The sequence below is a fragment of the Notolabrus celidotus genome, chromosome 20 (genome assembly GCF_009762535.1).
Source record: "Notolabrus celidotus isolate fNotCel1 chromosome 20, fNotCel1.pri, whole genome shotgun sequence".
NCBI classification, from domain to species: domain Eukaryota; kingdom Metazoa; phylum Chordata; class Actinopteri; order Labriformes; family Labridae; genus Notolabrus; species Notolabrus celidotus.
The window spans coordinates 11,890,275-11,913,337 of NC_048291.1; the positions used below are offsets into that span (position 1 = coordinate 11,890,275).

A 23,063-nucleotide genomic window follows, 5' to 3' on the forward strand; every position below is an offset into this window, starting at 1 on the left:
GAGAGGGAGACAATATAAATAATTTTGCCTCTATGTTTTTAAGGTTGTCTAGCGTCTAACTGGGGATTATTTTGCTTGGTTAGAAACCATTCATATCAAAAAATAACCAAAGGAGGACAATGATTTCATATTTGTATTTTTAGCCTCATCATTAGAAAATTATATTCTAACATCTACAAAGACATGCAAGAGAAACACAACAAAAAGTGTCTAAATGAAATCCATGTAACCCTATATTAGAGAAATATGCACTGAATTCAGTGGCAAGAGACAAATATATGTGCATGTCCTTTGAACTGTACCACATTTGAAGAAGCAAATATTTAGCAAGTCAAGGAAGTTACTTTTTATCAAGAAACTGTTGATATTGTAATCATACTGAGTGAGAAAATAAGCTATGAATAAATAATTGTACCTGCAATGGTTTTCTAGACACAGCCCTCCTTTGGTAGATGAAGATATTTTTTAACCCTCAATTACCCTGTCATACACAGTGGCATGTAAGTATACAACCTAAAAGTCCTACACACCAGAATGCTCCATCAGACCTGTCCTCTGCTAAAAACATCCAGTCTCTTTAGAATAATTTGACACATTGTCAGCAAAATATAGAGTTGCAACTGCAACGTGCAACATTCAAACTAGCATCTCTTACGAAGGACGCAATTGAAGTAACACTCCCACATGTGACTTCCAAATTTTCTATTGTGTGGTTGGCTCAAAGTAAGTGAGGAGATGAGGGTGAGGTATGACTACATCACTTGTTGTCAATGTTTTAGTAGTTGTAAAGTTTATTGTAGATTTATTTGTACAAATTTGGCCATGCTTTTGAAGCGGGCAGAACAGGGGCACTGTTTTCACAAGCCTTGGCGACCCCTCCATCCTCTTTCATGACTCCACATTCAAATCCAGCTTGTGAGCAATCTGCAGGAACAGCAATTCTCACTAAACAGAAAAATGCAAAAAACGTTCATATTTCTGTTGATCTGGTTTTTTTCTTCTTTTGATTTTAACTTAACTTTCACCTTCAAATTATGCACATCTGTGCTCAATGCGAGACACATAACACCACAGCAAAAAGATTTGGGAATAAGATTTTTCCTTTTATTTCCACAGAAAGCCAAGCTGGGTCACGGTAAGAAAGTGATCACGCCGTCAGACCACCGGCGGTTCAGCCTGCCCTCAGGTAACATGGACAGGGTCAGGCTGAGTGACTTCAACTTCCTGGCCCTGCTGGGGAAGGGCAGCTTTGGCAAGGTGAGAACCAATACCTCAGACATGAAATAAAAGGCCATGAAGAATTGTAGTGCTGTAAACATGGCATCTAAAGAACCTGATTTTCAACGTTTGTTCTCGAAATCTCAATTATGTCTCTTGACCTGGTTGCGTCTTCAACTGCAGGTCATGCTAGCGGAGATGAAGTCAACAGAAGAGCTGTATGCAATCAAGATCCTGAAGAAGGACGTCGTGATCCAGGATGATGATGTTGAATGTACAATGGTGGAGAAGAGAGTCCTGGCTCAGAGGGACAAACCGCCTTTCCTCACACTGCTCCACTCCTGCTTCCAGACTGTGGTGAGCAAAACCTTCGACTAAACGCATGATTCTTAATGATTCTTATAATAATAATAATCGTATACTTCCTGCTATAGTTTAGGACTCACTGTGACACTCAAGTCAAGTACAAGTTTGAATTATTGTGTGAAGAAGACTTGTAGAAGAAGCACTGGTCCGACTTCTTTGGGGTTTTACAAGCAAAAGTGAAAAATTCTATAGACCCAATCATTTTTTTTTAAAGTAATAATAGAGGATGTCTACCAACTGTTTCTGGACAAAGTGAGCTAAACTTTGCGCCATATTTTGTCATTTTGAAACTTGAACTATTTTAACCTTAGATACAACTTATAAGATTTATAAACCAGAAATAAAAACCTTATTTCTTCTGTTGTGCAAATCAGTCTGGTTGAGAACATCTTGGTGCTTTACACTTGATCAGAAGCCAGCAGCCATGCTAGCTGGTTTAATTTGATCAATTTCACATTAGTTGTCTCTGTCAGTCTCAAACATTACAGTCATTTAAATTCCCCTTCTTGTTTAATGTGTTATGATACACCTTAAACATATTTCCATCACGCACTATCTGTCCTGTGTGATTTGCACCTGTAGAAGAACAAAGGAATCTTTATTGTATTTCATTTTATTTTATTCTTTATCATCCCAGCCATCCATTCATGTTAAACTTGGTCCTGTTTTCTGAAAGGCAGCCCACAATCATGTAAATAAAAGCTACCAATACTTTACCTTAAATGCTAAAGCAACAAACCTTTTCTGAAGATGTAAGATGTTGGAAATTGTGTTACGTTGAAAGCATAGACTGTAAAAAATATGGATGGTAGTATCCGTGACGTCACCCATCGTGTTTCTGAAGAGCTGTTTTGAGACCAATCGACTGCGCAGCCATATTGCTTCTGTCGAGCCAGTGTGACGTAAAGAGGCGGGATTTGAGCCTCCTAGCCAACAGCTGCAGTGTTCCCACAGGCAGCTGTGCCTCTCATTGGAAGACTGGTAATCTCAATATCTTCGAAATTGCAGAATTAGAAAAAAATTCACCCCCCTCACAGTGAGAGGACATCGAGAAATTAGCTATTCAGACTACACTCATCTTTGTACCAGGCTGTAAACATGTTTATTAATGCTGCAAAGATCGTCTTTTCCCCCTTCATGTGTATGTGACTTCCGTTACTTCCGGAGCCAGCCTCAAGCGTATCCTCGATGAACTGCAGCTTTTAACACTTCCGCATTGACTCATATTATATTTTTAGACCGGAGGTTGCCGCTGGTTGAAAGAGGTAAAAGTGAAAAGATGTAGGAAAGATTAACACTCAGGCAAATGCCCCCCCCCCCCCAATACAGAGTCTTTGTTTGACGTGACTATGTGCGTGGAGAGGGTGACTCAAGGAGTCTTTAATAAAAAACACATTTACTGATGAAAGACTTCTTACACAGGTGCATTACATTCTGTATACTAAAGATAAATCACTTCAGGTATACTTTTATGTTAGCCACAGTCATGAATGTAGAGCTGGAGACTATTAGATAAAATCACATCTGAATTGAAAACATTACGTCATATTCACATGCTTTTTTCCACACGATCATTCATGAATGCATAACTCACTATACCTTCTTTTGTTTAGCCTCTATGGAGGCTTTTTGTACACAATCACACCTTTATTTTCTTTCTAGGACCGGCTTTACTTTGTGATGGAGTACATCAACGGAGGGGGACCTGATGTATCACATTCACCGTATGGGCAAATTCAAGGAGCCACAGGCCGTGTAAGTGTCGATGACTACAGTGTAAATAATCAGTACAAAGGACCTTATTGTATATCAATGTACCATTAGGGTTATGTGATGTACATTAATGCTGGTAGAGTATTGAGATGACTGACAAAGGTACCATAATAAAGATTTATCAATGAACCCTGAATGTTGCATCACCAGACTGCTTCGATGTTTATTCCTTATGAGCGAGGGCTTCTAGTGGCATTATCTTTTATTCAACAGAATCCTGTCCTTGAAGAATGTATACTCCAAAGATGTGTTTTTATCCTCTGATTGCTTTCCTTTGCAGATTTTATGCTTCAGAGATTGCCGTCGGTTTGTTTTTCTTGCACAGAAAGGGAATCATCTACAGGTGGGTGAGTCAAAAAGAAACCAGTTTTAGAAAACTATAAGCACCAAATTGATGTTGATTTTGTTCTTTGTTTTATAGAAAACAAAAAAATATATACAGTCTGCAAGATCTGATAATATTTCAGAGGAAAAGATTCTACACAGATAAAAAGAAAAAAGATGGATAGATGCAAACGTGTCACCCTGCTACAAAAAAGGCAGAGGACAGAAGATATGCTTGACAGGGACTAAGGTCACCCTGTTCCTCTTCAGTACTTCAGCTAAGGACTCAGTCCACTCTCCTAATATCTCACCAGCTCCGTTTGGCATTCTGACGTACTCTGTGGCAGATGTAGCTGCCAGCAGAGGGAATAAGGAGGAGGAAAAATAGGAATGGAGACATGAAACATAAGCAGAAATGTGAACTGAATTGTAACAGCAGAGGGAAAAAAGCACAGAGGAGGCAAGAAATGATTTAAGGCAAAAAAATAATTGATTGCTGGTGTATATGATGTGTGCTGCAGAGATATTAAAGTGCTGAGAGAGGTGGGAGACACGGACAACCTCACAGCACTTGTATCATAATGTCACATGTACAGACAGAAACATGCATGCACACTGTGCCTTACAATGACCGGTCTGTGCTGCAGGGATCTGAAGCTGGACAACGTGATGCTGGACTCTGAAGGTCACATAAAGATTGCAGACTTTGGCATGTGTAAGGAGAACATGTATGAAGGCATGAGCACACGCACCTTCTGCGGCACCCCCGACTACATTGCACCAGAGGTAAGATTTAGATGTACGTATTACAGTGAGGCTACTTTGAGAACTAGAACATAATTCATTATAAGTTGTTCAATCCGTAAACCCCGCCCACAAGAAGACATTGTCCAATCAGAGCTTAGCAACTGTAACTATGCATAGCAGGTCTGTCTATATTTATTTTGCTCTGCTCCTTATCTAATATAGACATTATAGACATTTAATTTGGACAATTTCTTATCATTTTTTGGGCAACGAAGCACCAAAGTAACTTAAAATCTCTTCTTTGTCATCAGAAAATATTCTACAAAGATGAAAAGAAAAGCAGGTGAATAGATCCAAAGTTAGGTCATCCTGTTCTGCAGTACTTCAGCTAATGAGTCAGGATTGAGTTGGTCTTTTGACTTCACTTCATTGCACAAATGTGTGCTGTTTGCAAACCATTCCTGCTTTTTCCAAGTAAGGGCATTAGGATTGAAATTTGCAAATCCCAATGTGGGAGTGTTTTTTTATCCAACAGACCAACAACTTGTAACTCAGTGCACTACATAAATTGTTGCATTTCCCTCTCTGTGACAGGCTTGTGCAGCTGTGATTTCGCTCTTTCTTGTACATGATTATTATTGTGTGGATCAGTGTGTAAACTGTGTGTGGGAGGGAGGTGTAGGAGGGCAAATTGGATGGTAGGAGCAGGCGCCTTTGTTGTGGGAGCTGAAAATAGCAGTCTCTATTAAATGGTTGCTGATTTGGTTCGGGTTCAGATGATAGAAATGTCACTTTCATTGCTGCTGTTCACAGTTTCTTTGATATCTTTACTGTCGCTCTCAGGGGTTGTGTATAAGAAGCCTGGAGCCAAACAGTATCAGTAGAGCGAGGTTTCAAAATGGTTCTGGCAGCAGAAATAGAGTCATCTTCTTGTCACTGAGACTGTAAATAACTGCACTTTTTACAATACAGAAATATGACAGTGTGTGTTCATGACTTTATAAGTTTGATTGTTTTTTTCCTTTTTGTCTCTGTCAGATTATAGCCTACCAGCCGTATGGAAAATCAGTGGACTGGTGGGCTTATGGAGTTCTTCTATATGAGATGCTGGCAGGACAGGTAATATGTTTTCCACTACCTATAAGAAATGTTTATATCAACCTTTAGTACAGTTTGGATTTCCGGTAAGGGTCGATTATGGAGCTAAAACAAAAATCAGTCAGAAGTTCTAGATTAAACATTTTAGGGTTTCTGTCATTTTTATATTTGGGATATATGTTTATTGAATATCTTTTAGTTCATGGGTAGCTGGTCAGAAATACATGAAATTTGAAACATAACCTCAGCCTCTTGGAATTTGTAATTTTCACTTTTTTAATTTTTCAATTATTCATTGTTTTATGCAAAAATAGTTAACAAATTGTAAAAGTCTAGCTATTTGCCAAAGAGGAGATAGAATTTCTTACATTTTTTTAAAGTTCTATTTGCAACCTTTTTTTGTAGTTTTTTATCTTTTTATTTATTTAACCATAAAGTCTCCGTTTCCGTGAGGGAGTTCCAGTCCAGGTTAGATCCAGAAGAGTGACAAGGAGACTTCAGGGCTCCTTAGACATCTAATTGGCTAGCCCAGGAGCAATCTGAAAATTCTAAACCATGATTGGCTACTTGCCTTATAACTCGCAGGACTTAAATGTAAACCAAAGTAGGGCCTTGTTAGGAAAGCCTTTCTTTCCATTTCAATGTGGCACATTTCATTTTTTTAGTACTTTAGTCAAACATGACTGGCCGCATATAAAATTCTAATGTTTAAAGTGTTTGCTGTATGTTTTTGTTGATTGTTACTGTTCTGTTTTTTGTTTTTAACTCTGTAAAGCACTTTGAATTGCTCTATGTATGAATGGTGCTTTATAAATAAACTTTCCTTGCATTACCTTGCCTTGCCTACTTCAGTTCTGAGTTTGGACAAATATCTTCTTTTTAGACACTAAAGAATGAAACACAGCAGTTTCAAATGTTGCCACTCTGTTTAAGTTAAAAAGAAAATATAACCAGCTTTTTTGCTTATTACTAAACCCTGTTAAATACTTTATTCTGATTGGTCAAAACCCCTTGATGCATTTCACTTCTGCTTGTTGACTCTGAAGCAAGATGTTAGTTGCCATTAGCATCATTGGTAAACATCTCCTTAAACTCTTAAATTATTTTGTTAAGTAAGAATAACTCTTCTTTCAATTATTGTAAAATGTGGGAAACTTGTTCTGTGCCCTTTAGAAAAGACACTACCACAAAAAAATCTTGGAATGAACTGCTGCAGTAACAAGACTCTCTCAGAGAGAGAGAAAAGTTAGTGTTGGGGTTTCCAGTTTCCAGGCAACAGCCTAGCAGAGCCTTCTTGTCACTGTGGAGGACTCGCACATAAACACTTACACAATATGCCAATTATATCAGAACAGCTCTTTTGCAGAACTTGTTTTTGAGTGACAATGTATAAATCTGTAGAAGCAACACAGCAACACACATTTCAGTATCTATGAGTACAGATCAGTAATGTAGCAAAAATGTGTGACACTCACCGATGGCTCCGCCATCTCAGCATCTTTTTGGGAGTTATAGAATAACCCTTGAGCTGTGAATTGTGATCACACAGCTCCGTTACTTGAACTCATGTGGGCTGTGTTTCTCCTCTCTTTAGCCTCCATTTGATGGAGAGGACGAAGATGAGCTCTTCCAGTCCATCATGGAGCACAATGTGTCCTACCCAAAGTCCATGTCTAAAGAAGCTGTGTCCATCTGCAAAGGAGTAAGTGTGTTTAAAGCACTTAAAGTGTTTAATAGAGCATATAGTATCACCATACACCCAGTTTCAGTGAGGTCATCCATTGGATTCCGAAGATGAGTTATGAAGCTGAATAGGGTGATCAATGTAGTGGAAATGCTGGCTCTAACTTTCCTTCAGCTAATCCAGAAACAGGCAGAGGTGAGATTTATCTTTATTCTCCTGACAAAAAGCTACAACACTTCAACCTGTTATGAGCTCAACTTTACCGCTGACGAATATAATTAAAACTGATGAGTTTAAGCTCTTTACAGAGGCAGAATGAGTTAGAATTCTAAGGAATGGGAAAAAATGTCAAGATAATTGCGCACAAGATTGTTCCAGTTTAAAATTTTAAACAGAGTTTACTGGACGCCATCCAGGCTGCATAGAGTGGGTCTAGTTGACACCCCAGCATGCTGGAGGTGTTGTGATAAAGATGGTACTCTAGTACATATGCTCTGGAGCTGCTCCAGGGTTCAGGAGTTTTGGTCGGGGATTCACACCACAGTTCAATCAGGAGAGACACAATTTGAATATTAAAGGTTATTACAACTGAATGAATGATGGAACTTGACAGAAATATTTTGCGTAAGGACTCTATGGGGATAATGTTATGAGCGTAGGATGTGTGAATTTGGCAGCTGAAGAAATCCCCCCTAGAGTCCAGACACTGGTGGTGATGGTTGACGATCCAAGGAAATGAAGACTTGCAGAGACCAGGTGGAGACGGGGAGGTGGAGGGGTGCGCACCATCAATGCAAGAAGGAACTAGCAGGAGAGAGAGACACATTTAAAAAGAAAGCAAGAGTTGATAGGCTGATGATAAGGTCGCGCCACTGAGCTATTGGATGACACCGCTGCTGATTAGCCAATGACAGCTCTGGAGCCTGCAGCTGGAAGCGGGTGAGCTATTGAACGAGGGAGAGAGAGTTAAACAACTGCTGTGATTGCTTATAGTCTTCCTGTCTGAACTTTTGCTAGAGCTACATTAGAAAAAAATTGCTGGCCAGGATATCCCCCTCCCAGCTTGTTTATTTTGGGTGACCCCTCTGCTCTAGGTAGCCTGGCTACACCACTTGCAGACTGGACCCAGACTGTCCTTAGGAAGGAAAACTCTAGTCAAAGAATGGAAGGCCTCCTCAGCACCAGTTTTATTTTCATGGTACACCTCTCTTGGTCAGCTTGCTGCCCTGGAAAGATTATCGCACAGGCTTCTAGATAGGGTGGAGTATGATTTGAAGTGGGGGCATCATCACTTATTTTTATTGTCTGACTGAAGACGTTACCAACTCAGAAAAGAGGAGAATGATTTCAGTTGAACTACAATAATTATATAAACAATTGTGGGAATACTGTGGTACAACTCAACAAGGAACGCTGTCAAATTTTAAGCTGTCGACAAGCTATTTATTTATTTATTTTTGTGTGTATGTAGTGGTTGTTGCTATGATTATTATTTTTATATGTGTGTATGTAATTGTATTGTGTTTATTTTAATTCTAGGTGGTCCTTGCCATTCAGGGTGCCACTGCTTGTTTATGCTTGTTAACTGTGAAAATAACAATAAAAACTATGAATCATAAAAAAAAACTAATGAGTTAAAAAACACATCCCATGTACAGTTTGTATGAGTAAAAAGACGAGATATTGAGATCCAAATCGTTGTTTGTACCAGGCAGTATACATGTTTATTTCTGCTGTGAAATTGAGCATTTGATATGGATCATAATAAGAACTCCTTAGAGTCATATAGAGTGAAATTATAATCAAAAAGATGTTGTTTATTTGTTAAATTTGCTATAATGTCGGCTTGGCTAATCCATCAGTGTGCTACAGATTTGACTTTGATAAAGTTTTCCTCCAGTTTCAAGCTTTCAGAGCTGAACCACACAGAGAATGCTTTTATAACAGAAATGAATCATTACTCATTGTGCTCCAGAAAAATGCGGCTGAGTCACACATTTCCATGGAATTTGTTAATGGCCCTTTATTTAGCAAACACCTGTTCTCATACCTGAGCATCACTTTGTGATATCACAACTGTGACGAGGTGCCATTTTTACTTATTAAGAAGGAAATTAGTTTTCACACTCAATTCACACCCAAGAGGAGATTCAATTTAGATTCAGGTGCGGACTGATCGGATCATTTAATAACACGCTGTGCCTTCAATCCTCCTGATGTGACACTGCGGTCACGTGCAGCCAAAATGAAATAAGAATTCATCATCTCAGAGCCGTTGACGAGGGAGATTATCCTGATCCCTTGTTTTGCTTGCTTCACTTCTCATTTGCAAAAGTGATTTATTGTAGAATCATGAAAGTGTCTGCTGGAAATGAAACTGACTCATAAAAAGGCTGAGTAATTTTCTCTGACGAATTTAGAGCAAAGTGACTGTCATTCGTTCATGTGTTATTTTAATGTAACACAGGCGAGGAGCTATAGCCTCAGAGATTATTTTGAATGCACACTTTTTTTACACCTTTAATCAGCCTTCTGTTACTCCTGTAAACAAACTCCTTTTCTGTGTATCACCAGCTGATGACCAAACACCCGTCAAAGCGTCTCGGCTGTGGCCCCGAGGGGGAGAGGGACATCAGGGAGCAGGCCTTCTTCAGACGCATCGACTGGGATCGTCTGGCCAACAAAGAGATCCAGCCGCCATTTAAACCCAAAGTGGTGAGTGATGCCATTTGCAGAGCTTGTGAACAGTTTGTTTGCTTATCCAGATGATTGTGGCTTGCACACCTGAGCTTCCAAACCTACTGTAGCTAGGAACATCATATTGACTTGTCGTGTCTGCTGTATAACTGTATAATGATTTTGTAATTTACATATATTTGTGGAGAGAGAGCTGTAAATCTAAAAACAGAGAAAACATTAATACAGTGGTTTTGCATATTATGTCTTTGCATCCCCATTGTTAAGCACCTAGTGTAATGATATGGGCACCCTGGCTGGATCCCAGCTGCAGCCACCAACCCCGCTGACACTGACACCTGCCTCCCACTCACTCATTGCACCTCAACTTCCTGTCACCACAAAACACCACCATCCCCTCATTTCTCACATCGCCCTAAGCCACTCACGTACCGCTACAGAGAAGCAAAATAGCTCCATAGAGCAGAGTTCCTCTTACTTCCCACAAGATGTGCGGAGCAGAATAAAGCAGCAGATGTATTCGTCTTCTACATCCTACATACATACTGAGGGGGAAGGAAAATGATGCTAAAAGTAGATCCAACCATTAAGAGGGGCTCTGTGTGGCGGATCACTGTTGTGGGCTTATACAATACGTCATTGATAGGTCTGAAGGGACTCACAAAGAAAAGATCTTAACAGGTTGTTTTTGAAATATTACAGAGCTGCTGAAAAGGCTCACATGCCGATACGTCTCTTGGGAAAGTGTGTCAGTAACAGCAGGAGAGTAAATCTGCCCTAAACTCTGGATTTGTTTTTGTTTTGCATTTTTCAATCTGCAGGAAATGTGTCTGCTTTTAAAGTATAGTGACCATACTGCTGCTGTGCATGACCATAGACTTTAAATAATATATATATACACAATTTATTCTTTATACAGTCTTTGTGCATGACACACACTAATATCCATACATATCCAGCAGCTTCAGACACTTGACAGCCTCAAGCCGAGCAGCCAATGCTGATGACCTCTACTGTGGATGCATAGGGTTAGCTTCTAATCTAATTACAGCTTCTGGCAGACTACACATCAGGCTTTCTTTTCTGCACCACCATCCACCTGGGTCTGCTGTTGAGCTTTCTAATAAAAGGCTTGAAGATAAGTTACTGGAAACTCAAATCCCCATTAGGTTTCTAGTCCCTTCCTGTACTTAGAGTTAGTATCTCAAAGTTTTTAAAATTCAAAATATTTCATAGCACAGCATTTTGTTACTCAACATTGAGTGACTAATAAGGGAATCAGTCAGGATGCGCGGGAGTGGGACACCAGTGAAGACTGGGAGGGGAGTTCTTAAAGTTTTCCAAAGGAATAACCAATAATATCACAAGCAATGAAAAGGGAAAGGGACAATAAAGATGAGAAAGAAATAACCAAAACAAGACTCGGGCAAGGCAAACTAAACCACCACTGCCAAGCAGCCGACCAGAAAGCAAACTCTCAGGGAGAAAAACTCCTGTAGGAAACACAAAAAACAACCCAAGGGGATTAAAGGTGAACAAAAAAATGCTTGGGTGAAAAATGGGCCCAGTAACAACCAATTACTGTACTACTATGGAAACTAGAAACTGGAAACTGCTTTGAAACCAGCAGAAAAATATCTTAATGTAGTTTATACAAAGACGGTACGTACTGATTTGGCCAAAGTTCATCATGTAGTAAGAAGTATGTGAACAAGAGCAAAATCTGCAGTATGCCAAAACTCCCCGGATGTCTACTGATTCTGGAAATTTCACAGTATGCATTGGACCAGTCTGCCTTGCGTACTGTTTCCCACAATGCCCAGTGCTCGTTCTGCTTTGGGGGGAACTAATTTTTTAGACGCTGTGAAATTATTAAATTCCATATAAACAACTTCTTAACTTCTTAAATCATAAGTGATGCTAAATAAGCAGTTTCGCTATCAGCTTGGCCGTTGTTTACTTCCGCTTTCCGATACCAGATATTCAGTGACGTCTGGCCCAGTGTACTGCAACACAGATCCAACAGAACAGACATACTACAAACTAAATTCAAACGCAGGATATGTAGTGGGCTGTACCTACTGCCTACTACATTAGTATGTAGCAGGCCGTTTCGAAAACAGCCAATGAGTCAGCACAGAGAACTGAAACTCACAGGTGTATAAGCTAGTCACACCTGGTCTCAATCAGGCCCAATCAGCCACACACACCTGACTCTGCTCTGGGATGATTCCCCCACCAAACTCAAAAAGTAACCACTATGAGTGCCCCTCACAGAATCATCACCAACCTGTAGTTTTCTTGTGTTTTTTACAGTATAAACATCAAATAATGATCTATTCATTCTATTGTTTTTAAATCTCTTTCAGGGTGGCAAAGGAGCAGAAAACTTTGACAAGTTCTTCACACGTACACAGCCCGTGCTGACCCCTCCCGACCAGCTCGTCATCGCCAACATTGACCAGAGCGAGTTTGCTGGCTTCTCCTACATGAACCCTCAGTTCATCCACCCTTCCCTGCACAGTGTGGTATGAGGAGAGAGAGCAGAAAACACTAAAGCATGGACTACAGGATCCTTCTAAACTCAAACAAACATCCCGCTGTCAAAAGACTTGCATCATCCTCTAAAGTATTCTGTCTCGTTATCGATATCTGTGTGCAGAAATGACTGAGGGGAGGGCAGCAAAGTGTTAAAATGATGTCTTTTGCTGGAGAAAGTACAGAGCACTACAATTTCACATAATTTTCCGAGGCTTCTTTTAATCCGTTCTCTGTTCTCTATCTAGTTCTTTAAACCTTCAGCCGTTTTTTCTTGTAATTGAATGCGTCTATCAGTCATTTAGGTATGGATTATACAAGTGTTTTTCTTCTCATCCCAAAAACTCATGTTCCCAGTCTTACTACGCAAGAAGCTGAACACAGGACAGGAAAGGAAAGGAACGTATTATTTTGTTATGTCTCTGCTTTACTAAATTTTGAACTGCTAAACTTACTTTATATTTCTACACAACAGAAAAGAGATAGTCTACGGTTACATGAGTGCCAAAGTAATGTAGAAGTGGAAAAAAAACTAATTTCTACTGCAGTTCTTAGAGTCTTTGTATTTTTTTCCCCCCTTTGACTTTCCAAAATCTGTCAGCACACTGAAAACCCCAAACAGTATGCTGATCATATATGATTCAGTTATTTTAAAGGACATGGATGATCAGTGTTTTAACTCGTTACACTGAAACAAAAGCACATTATTCTAACAGTTACAGGCTGTCAGGTTTTGTCAGTGCAGAGTGAATGCAGGGTGAGTTCAGGGTCAGAAAAACGTGGGTCAAAGAGATAATGTTTTAAGTATAAAGATGCTTTTTCCATATGCACAAAGCAGATCTCTGTTGCATGCTTATTTTCTGACTCTGTCTGAGCAGTAGACTCTAGGATGCAGTACATGTCTGGTATCAGTGTAAAGTTTAGTATTAAAGATATAAACTATGTTAATATATAACTGTTGTATGTTTTGAAGAGTCTTATTCTGAAGAAAACATCTTTAAAGGTTTTATTCCTGTTTTACGTTCTGCTTTAACCAGAGAGAGACGTCTTACCCTCTATTCTTTGTCGACCTTTATTTTGTAAATATGTTTCAGGAAGAGAAGTTACTTGCAGATTTTATACTACAAACTGAATGTGCTTTTACTACCGTAGACCGATTGAACATTTCTATGTTTAGTTTACTCCTGAGAAGTGAAACGTTTGGCTGAATCTTTGGTAGCTTTGGTATCAGCAAAACCTTGTTACATGTATTTCCACTATTTATCTATTGTTTTCTACTACTCAGTGTCATGGCGAATATGCAGCAACTACAGTGTGTGAAACGTTCGAATGCCCTCTTGCCTTGGTCGTCTCAGGACCGACTCCTTCTGTAACAAATGAATCAAAACTAACTTTCAAGGGTTTTAGAGTTGTCTTTTCTCTCTTGCATATATTGTGTGCATGCGTGAGGCAAGGCCTGATCTTAGCATGAGAAAGACTCCTTGCATGATACAGAGACCCCCCTCTCCTGGTGTGGAGCATGGAGTTTCCCCACATATAGTCATGCAGAATGAGACAAAACCTGCCCAATGAGAATTGTGCGCTTTCCCGCTCTTTGTCTCCTCTTATTCGCTGTCATGTAGCCTAACCTGTTTGGACTCTAAGCTGAATTATTAACAGACAAATATCTGTACAATGCTTCTGTTGTTTTTTTGTTACCTGGTGCCAAACAGTTCTTTCCAGTCAGGTGTGTCGAGCAGTGTTTTTTTTCTTCCTGAGGCACACAAAGCTTCAACAGTGAGGTTTCACAAAACTGCCAAATTTACAAAACCTGCAGTTCTATAGTTTATTTCACATGGAAACTGAAGTCACAGCTGTCACATCTGGACCAAAATGAGGTTTCAAAGAAAAGTGAATGTTTACATGTCTCACATTGAGAAGCTTTATTGGAGGAGAGGAAACATACAAACAAACAAAAAACAACCTCCGGACCCATGACAGAGGTAATGAAACGTCAGGCCAGTCAGGGTACAGAACCACTACAGGCTACAATCACAGCCACAGGGATGTTTGTATGTGTTTTCTTTCTGTGCCCCTGCTTTTGTTTACCTGAATCTTCTTGTTCCTCTGTTCATTGTGGTATGATGAATACAGTGTACAAATAAAGTATAGAAAATATCCAGCTGTTGTTTTCTGCTGTGTGCATTCTGATATGGCTGGTTGAAAATGTGTTGCTTACGAGGCAGGTATGAGTAGTTCCACATTAGATAAATCCCTGTATGGAGACTAAAAAAGTGGGTCATGATATGGGGAGTTAGTTTCCCTTTCCCTGTAATATAACCTGACAAATACAAAAGCTAATTGAAAGTTATGCATCTCAACTTTGTTGGTTATCTGACCAACGATTGTACAATGCAACAGGTAAATACCATAGGTTAAATATCAATATATAGTGGTTAGCATCAGATCATTTTAGTCCTGCAACCCAAGAGGTGGGGTCTTATTCTTACAGGCCACTTTCTTCTGGTGCTCTGTGGTCCAGTTTCCTTGCTCACAGGCCAGTCATAGGTGCTTTTGGTGGTGGACAGGGGTCAGCTTGGTCGGCTATGCAGCTCCGTGCAGAACAAACAGTGATGGACTAAGTGTTCAGATACCTTAAAATCAGAATCAGCATGTACTCTTTTCCCCAATTTGATTGTCCAGACGATCAAACAATAGCACACAATCCACACAGCCACAAAGTTTCTCACAGCAGCTTTGAAATGGTTTGTAATAGTGTCAAATAATAACCGATCTCTCTGTGATATTAAAGGTCCTTTAAATTCTTATTAGAGCCATTGGTCACAATTATTACACCTTACTGTCATAAAGATTGTCTGGAAAACAAACGTCTGTATGTCCCAACATGTCTCAAACAGACACGTGTTATGTTTCTGAGAGACTAATAATGTCTGTGTACTCTAAAGGTGCTAAATTAATTTTATTTTTTCTATGCACACAATACATCACATCAACTGTCAGCACTCCTACCCACAGTGAGAGCTGAGCAGAGCTGTCCATGGTCCTAAAACTCTAACTCTCACTCTCTCTCTCTCTCTCTCTCTCTCTCTCTCTCTCTCTCTCTCTCTCTCACAATTTTCTTTTTCTTTCTCTCGTCCATATGCGCACGAGGCGTCTGACTCGCTTCCAGCCGGCACATTGTTGCTCTGACACGCTGTTGCGTCGTCCTGGTTTGGTCGGTCTTACCAGTTTCTCGCGTCTGTGCTTAAACAAATTCTGAAGGAATCTTAACGTCAAATCACGGCACGAAATAAATGTCATTCAAACTGTCAGTGTAATTTAGAAAGAAGAAGAAGAAGCGTTCGAATCCAACAGTTCAAGCACAATATTTGAAGAAAGTGCGGGAGACAGCGGCGAGACTGGACACACTACAACAAACAGTACGTATTAGAAATAACTTCCAAATTAAGTGTCATACTCAAACATTTGTATTTTCATTGTTTTGAACTCCTTCATTTCATTCAAGTATGAACTCTATCTTGTTTACATACTGGTGTAGGTTGTTAGCTACTTCTTTGAGTCGTGGTATTTTATTTCCAATGACAATTTTTAAGCTGATAAATTGGTAAAAGGTTGCTGTTGGAGGGTGGTGGTATAGTGATTGGCGTTTCAGCACCATGGATAGTTATATATCTGATATGAAGTGCCAAGTGTGGGTTGGTTGGAATATTGAAAGATGTCCACGAATCTTCAGTGGTACTGAGAATACTCAACATGCTGGCATACAGACGTCTGATCTGATGTCCATGAATTGAGGTTCTTTGCTCATCACTGCTTCATTTCTATTCATAGCTGCTTAATTTCATGATTTATAAGGATACAAAGCATAATACAAGCATATTTTCAGGTTATGCATCAGTACATCTTACAACTTTCTCTGTAGGGACAACTATGAAGCAGATTTTTGTGAATTTTTCTGATGATAGTTCTTTTTATTTTAGTATAAATAGTAAGATTCTATAAAGTTTTAGGACTGTTGTGATCAGAACTGACCATGAATCATGTGTCTCTGAGTTTGCATTTGACTCTCAGAATAACAAGGAAGAAAATGAAAGTGTAAAACGATAAGCTTCTTCAGAGTGAGAGAAGGGACCTTGCTGATGGAGAGGCAGAAATATTGGATGTTTACAGCTCCTGTGAAGTTTTAAGATGGTTATAAAGCTGACTCAAATTAGTACTATTGCCTCTACATGACCTAAAAAGGCAAAGAAGACCATCTGCACTAAGATTTATAATTTCTATATAGTTAATGTAGTGCCTATAGCCTTTGTCACTGGGAAATGTCAGACAAGTTACAGATAAGTACTTTTTTTCCCACAGGGAGGGGCAGAAAATCAATGCAAACCAAAGGTGCCCCACAGGAGATATAAGTTAATATCTCCTGTGAATGATTTATGAACAGAGACGGACAGAGGGCTCAGCTGGAGGACACACCGTCATTGTGTGCCATATAAGGAGAATAAATTCTGATGATCAGTTTTATCAGCACTTTTGGCTTCCAGTCTTTTGTATCGTTTTGTGAAAAGGCTGTTGTTTGAGCTTTTGTCTGGTTTGATACTTTGTCTTTCCAACCATGTCTCTTTAAAGATTCACAGCAAGTGAGGCTTTTGACGGTTAAAAAAAAGTAGGATGAGATTTTAGGATCAAAACATGACTTACACATGTACAGGACAAGATCAGCAAACACATGGGGCGCCGCAATCAACACCAACCTACAGTTCCTCACAGGGGCTCTAACTTTTCACAAATAGTTGTACCTCCTCCTCTGCTTCTTCTTCCTCCAGATTTCTTCCCGGACTGCTCTTGATTCAAACAGACAATCAAAAGTTTCCCCCTGCTATCACCATGAGCATGTGCAGCAGCAAGGCCCTGACACTGCTGAGCAGCCTCTTTGCAATCAGCAGCCTGGGGCTGCTGGGAGTGGCGGTCAGTACCGACTACTGGCTGTACCTGGAGGAGGGTGTCATCATGCCTCTGAACCAGAGCACTGACATCAAGACTTCGTTGCATTCAGGCCTCTGGAGAGTCTGCTTCCTTGTTGGTAACCAAACCTGTGAATGTGTGGTTGAATTAGTGTGTAAATCAGGATTGTTGCACAGACACATGGTTGGTGTTGGACGTTGAAGGAGAATGATTATATTCTGAGACGTTCCGTTGTCTAAATGTGGCAGCAGCAGGAAGCTGATCCATCACACTGACACATCATCACAAAATGACTTTCACAAGTACCTCATCACTTTGCAAATGTTTGAGTGAGCATGTGTTTTTGTGTGTGTGAGAGAGTGGTTGTAGTTAGTGTGGAATACAAGAAGCAGAGAGCGCCAGAGCAATCTAAAGTGATTTGTATTTGTATCATTTCTTGACTTATTAGTCTGAGGTTTTAGTTCAGGCGATCTTAACTTTCCTATTTACGTCATGCTCAAATTTCATGCTTATTTATCTATTTATTTTTAAGTTGTATTTTCGGGCATTTCTTTTTAATTTAATAGGACAGCTGAAGAGAGAAAGGAAATGTTGGTAGTGTGGCATACAGCAAATGGCCAAAGCTGGGAGTCGAACCCACGTCCACTGCAACGAGGACTATAGCCTCTATGGCGTGCGACTATGGGGTACACGCCAAAATAGCTTGGCCAATGGTGCTCCACACTTCGAGATTATTTTGTGCTGAGTTTCTAACTTTTTTCCTGCTGTGAATCTATATATAATATCTGAATCATAATATCTGCTCCTCTGTCCTTAAAATGGACTCAGAGTCTTATCACCTTTTTTCCCATCTCTTCACCTTCCCAACAACCTGCACACATGCTCGTGTCCTCCATCACCTCCTTAATATTCATTCATGCCCTTTAGACATTTTCCTGAGGGATCATCCACTGGTACTGTGCCATCTGGGTGGACGAGTTTTATTTGTTCTTTTCTGTCCTATGATGACACATCCTGCTGGGGCCTTTTACTTTTTCTTATTGTCTGTTCATGTTCTGTCTTCAGGTGAGGAGTCTGGTCGCTGCTTCACCATCGCGTATATTATGCCTATGAATGTGCAGCTGACGTCTGAGTCCACTGTAAACATGCTCAGTGAGTATCTGCATGAACAGCCAGATGTTTTTTTAAGATGAAATCCTTTTCTCTGATAATAATATGAGGTTCTTTCTGAATGTAGCCAGACTGATGCTTCTGAGTCGTCTGAGTCATCTTAGTCCTCGTGTCCTTGTCCCGCTCCTCTACAGAATACTTAGAGCCTTTTCAGAGCCAGTTCCCCTCACAGTCCTTCAGAGTAGCTGAGGTTCATCACTCATGGGATGAGTCAGCGTAGTAGGCGCTGATATTTTCCTCCATTCACTGATTGGATGATGCTCAAGCGTCCCCATGTTATCTAGTTTCAAGGTTGATAGTCCTGTCCTTGCAGTATCACCAACAACAGCTCAGAACAGAAGCCAAAGTTGAACTTAATCATCAGCAGACTCACACCCCTATCTGTCTTGGGGTTAACAGCAGCTTTCCGCCTCTCCTCAGAGATGATTCGCTCCGCCACTCCATTTCCGCTGGTCAGCCTCCTCTTCATGTTCATTGGCTTCATCCTAAGTAACATTGGGCATGTTCGGCCTCACCGCACCATCCTGGCATTTGTCTCTGGGATTTTCTTCATCCTCTCAGGTAGACCCGTCATATTTCCTTCCTTATCTCTTGCTTCTGTTTCTGTCATCTATCCTTCTTTTAATGTCATGTATATTTCTTTCACTGTCTCTCAGGTCTGGCTCTGGTGGTGGGTCTGGTGCTGTACATCTCCAGTATAAATGATGAAATGCTGAACACGACCAAGAGCAGAGACTCTTATGTTAGCTACGAGTACGGCTGGTCCTTTGCCTTCGCTGCTATCTCCTTCCTACTCACTGAGGTGAGAAAACAACAACAACAACAATTTCTGCCATAATTGCTACCGAGGTCCCAAAATGTTAGTAAATATGTTGAATATGATGCTCAAAATTAGGAAAGTGTTAGATCACATTGGTTACTCAATTGAAAATTAACAAAAACATGAAAAAAGTTGTGGGTAGTTTAAGGAGAAGGCAGCTTAAGTTGCTTGTAGTTTCTTCAGCATTTGAATTGACCAGTAAGCCTTTTTAAAAGCCTTGATTTACCGTCAGTGTCTTCTTCAAAATGTAAACATGTACAGTGGAGCATAGTGTCTACTTTTATCATGCCTGTAACGGCTGCTATTGTTTTTCAGTTGTCCCAAATTTGTTGGATTTGGCATTTCTAATTGTGTTGAACTGTTTCAAATATTCTGCTGTCTTAAGTACATAGAGATAAAAAAAATACATTTTTAACACAATTGATCAAAATATCATAAACTGTGACTCCTTATAGATTTAAACTAATCTCAACAAACCCAATCTGATTTTGTCTGTGAAGGATCTCAGTTATCCCAGTCATGGTAATCCAAAGCTTGATCCGTAAGGAAACTAGACTGGTAGAAAATTCTTGAAGACGTTTCCCCTCTCCTCCGAAAGGCTTCTTAAGTTCTGACCAGACTGGGGAAGAGCTAGTAGGAGGAGAGGTGAAACGTCTTCAAGAATTTTCTACCAGTCCAGTTGCTTAATGGATCAAGCTTTGGATTATCAATCTGATTTTACCAAATAAATTTGACATCACTGTCATTATTATTTTGTTCTTTTGTTGTTTTTTAATTTGAGGATTGAACTATAAATGTCCATTTTTTATTTTTATTTTTTTATTCTATTTTATTTTATTTTATTTGTTTATACCAAAAGTTTAAGTTTGTGCAGGTCAGAATGAGTGTAAAGATGAAAAGTGAGTGTTAAGCTCCCTCTGGTGGTCACAGAGATGAAATGCAAAAGTGTTACTACATGTAGCAGTAACATAAGAGTTGGTGGTTAAACAGGAGCTGTTGCAGTAATATTGTATAGAGGCTATAATATAGAGACTCATAAAATAGTCCACATTAGATTCTGTAAGGTAGATTCTGTAAGGTAGATTATAGCAGCGATATCTGAAGTGGGGTCAAGGCCTTCCAAAAAACAAATACAAATTTTTAATGATTTAAAAATACATATTTTATCTAGTACAGTGAAATAAATGCAATAATAGAGGCTACATTTTAAATTGAATTATTTGTGGAAGTAAAAAAATTGTCATAATTTTTCTGCTGTCTTTGTCTTTATGTGACCCCTGAGGTGACTACGACAGAGAAACGATGCAGTAGGTTGATTTACAGCAGCACAGGAAACACAGCAAGTTCACATATTGTAGTTAGGCTAATTTTCTGCAGCTCAACAGTATGAAACTCACATATTCACACAAACATCCCCTGTGCTCTGCTTACTAAATACTGTACATGCTCCCAGTGCTGCAACCTAAACAAGATTTCTTGTACCCCAGCACTGGCCTTTCTTAATTTACTGTAACTAATAATATGGGTATTTGGCTGGTGTGTTCTTTCTTTGTCCTAATGTCTACTTTTGGATACGTCTGTTCGTGCTTGTGCACCACTGTAATCAATGTTTAATCATCTTTAGGGAAAGGTTGGGTCACCACTCTCAAGCACCATTATTTTGGGGGTTTCCAGGCAGAAAAGTTTAAGTACATCTATATTATAGTGAAGCATCAATAAGAGTGTTTTACTTTAATATATTTTCATGTGTCTCTGTACTTTCTACAGAGTGCCGGTGTCATGTCTGTCTACCTCTTCATGAAGCGTTACACAGCAGAGGAGATCTACCAGCCTCGACACCCCGGCTTCTACCACCCCCGCCTCAGTGACTGCTCTGACCACTCAGGTCAGTTCCTCCACCCGAAGGCCTGGTCACGCGGGCGAAGTCCATCAGACGTCTCCAGCGACACTTCACTCCATTTGAGCACCAGCTACCCCACTCTCCTCAAATACCCAGACTATGATCAAGTCTCCTCTTCACCCTGCTGAGGGGGTCACAGAGGTCACCATGGATGACCTGCTGAGGACAGAGTTTTCTTTCAAGAAAAAGAAATATATACAAGTTAGATATTTAACTGTGACTTTCATGTTTTCTAGGGGGGAAAATATGTGCAGCTGAGGCCTGTTGACTCTGAAAATAAGTCCTGCTGAGCCACCTGTTGCTGTTTTAGGGTCAGAGATGCTTTGTGGGAGTTTGTAATCCTAGTGGAATCAGCTTTTTTTCAAGGCTGGGACAAGGTTTCAAAAAAGTACAGGACTAACATGTTTGTCTCAGAAATAAAAAGCTGGAGAAAAGCAGAATTCTTCTGAACTTAATTTGTTCTTTGTTTAACTATATCTCAGTGTTTTACCCTTTTAAACCTCATTGATGTTTCTGTTTGTCAATAATTTAACTTCCTCATTTTGCAATAAAGCAAGCTTCTACGAGGATATACATGCACTAATCAGACCTTTCCAGTCCCAATAACATGACCAATAGGCCACTTTATTACTACAGTAAACTAAAATGAGAGGGGAGTGATGTGTATGGGTATGTGTATGAATGTGTAGGTCTGTGTGTGCATTTAGTGGTGTGAAAGGTGATTATTGAAGGTGAGGTTGGAGTTCAGAGTGGCAACAGTGATAGGAAATATAGTCCAGAGCTTGACTGCTAATGATAGGATAGTGTGGTGGAGAGTGGTAAGGAGGGACGGGAGAGCCTGATGAATCATGCCTTGCTGGCCCAAGCCTGACAACAGCAGTCCCCGGACCATTGGGTGGGAACCTGCCATCAGCAAGGCCCAGCCAGACTCAGGTGTGTACCTGAGTATGAAGGAGAGGAATCAGTACAAGCAAAAATTGCAAAAAGACTCACACTGTCCAACTACAAATGTACATTTATTATTTATTAACATTTAAGCACTTTAATTTATGACTTTGGACCAGCATCTTCTTTTGAACCCTGAGACTTAAGCTTAGAAAACGTATTTGTTGCCACTTTGTTAAATACACAGGAATTTTCCCCTGTATGATACTTTAATATTAGAAGTTAAATTAGATATAATTAGTGGAGATATGAAAGGTAACTAAATGATATTAAACCTTATGTACTGTATGTGTGCACACATACCTCATGCCACCCTTGCATAAGTCAGTATCCCAGTTGGGCCACCCCAGTCCAAAAAGTCTGGACATGCCCCTGGTTAAAAGCATCAATAGTACCACAAAATGTCTTCTTATATTGCTCAAACCTGTCCCTCCGTACTGAACATTAAAGAAGCAGTGGAGGCACCAGGAAGTTGAAGGGCATAGATGCAGGAGAACAGAGGGGGACTTATTTTGCTTCCCTGATACTTTCCAATGTAGCTTACAGGTGTCTAAAAGTGCCTACCCCAACTTCCAGTGTGTAATTGGTGTTTTTTTCTGGACAAAAGCAGTGTCTTTTTGGTTTAAAATAAAAAGTTATTATCTGCACATTATGTTTTGAGAACAATATTGATATTGCTGTAATCTGTTACGTTTTGAGCCCTACACTACCATACCCCTCAGCTCTTGTCCTCCTAAATGATATGGCTTACATTTGTGCTATTCTTATTTTAACATTTGATTTATTCATTACACTAAGTAACCACTAGAGGGGGCTCGCTC

General features: G+C 39.8%; 2 protein-coding genes across 2 annotated transcripts in view; both read left to right on the forward strand.

The window, feature by feature from the left end:
- Positions 1–14,602, forward strand: part of LOC117832915 (protein kinase C alpha type-like) — a 130,421-nt gene extending 115,819 nt beyond the window's left edge. The window contains 10 exon segments of the mRNA XM_034712238.1: positions 1,117–1,257; positions 1,402–1,575; positions 3,247–3,282; positions 3,284–3,339; positions 3,638–3,700; positions 4,329–4,467; positions 5,467–5,547; positions 7,121–7,228; positions 9,785–9,925; positions 12,277–14,602. Of these exon segments, the coding sequence (XP_034568129.1) occupies positions 1,117–1,257; positions 1,402–1,575; positions 3,247–3,282; positions 3,284–3,339; positions 3,638–3,700; positions 4,329–4,467; positions 5,467–5,547; positions 7,121–7,228; positions 9,785–9,925; positions 12,277–12,441 (1,104 nt within the window). The 3' untranslated portion in view covers positions 12,442–14,602.
- Positions 14,603–15,593: 991 nt separating this feature from the next.
- LOC117832589 (voltage-dependent calcium channel gamma-5 subunit-like) lies at positions 15,594–21,734 on the forward strand. Its single transcript, XM_034711784.1, has 6 exons — positions 15,594–15,864; positions 17,269–17,525; positions 18,473–18,559; positions 18,998–19,138; positions 19,234–19,379; positions 21,165–21,734. Exons 2-6 carry the CDS (start codon positions 17,330–17,332, stop codon positions 21,423–21,425), a joined length of 831 nt encoding a protein of 276 aa, XP_034567675.1. The 5' UTR covers positions 15,594–15,864; positions 17,269–17,329; the 3' UTR covers positions 21,426–21,734.
- The last annotated feature ends 1,329 nt before the right edge of the window (positions 21,735–23,063 follow it).

Excerpts from the sequence above, each read along its gene's own strand:
- LOC117832589 (XM_034711784.1), top strand. The coding sequence starts at position 17,330 with ATGAGCATGTGCAGCAGCAAGGCCCTGACACTGCTGAGCAGCCTCTTT. Across the intron at positions 18,560-18,997 it reads GTCCACTGTAAACATGCTCA|AGATGATTCGCTCCGCCACT; the intron begins GTGAGTATCTGC and ends GCCTCTCCTCAG. Across the intron at positions 19,139-19,233 it reads GATTTTCTTCATCCTCTCAG|GTCTGGCTCTGGTGGTGGGT; the intron begins GTAGACCCGTCA and ends ACTGTCTCTCAG.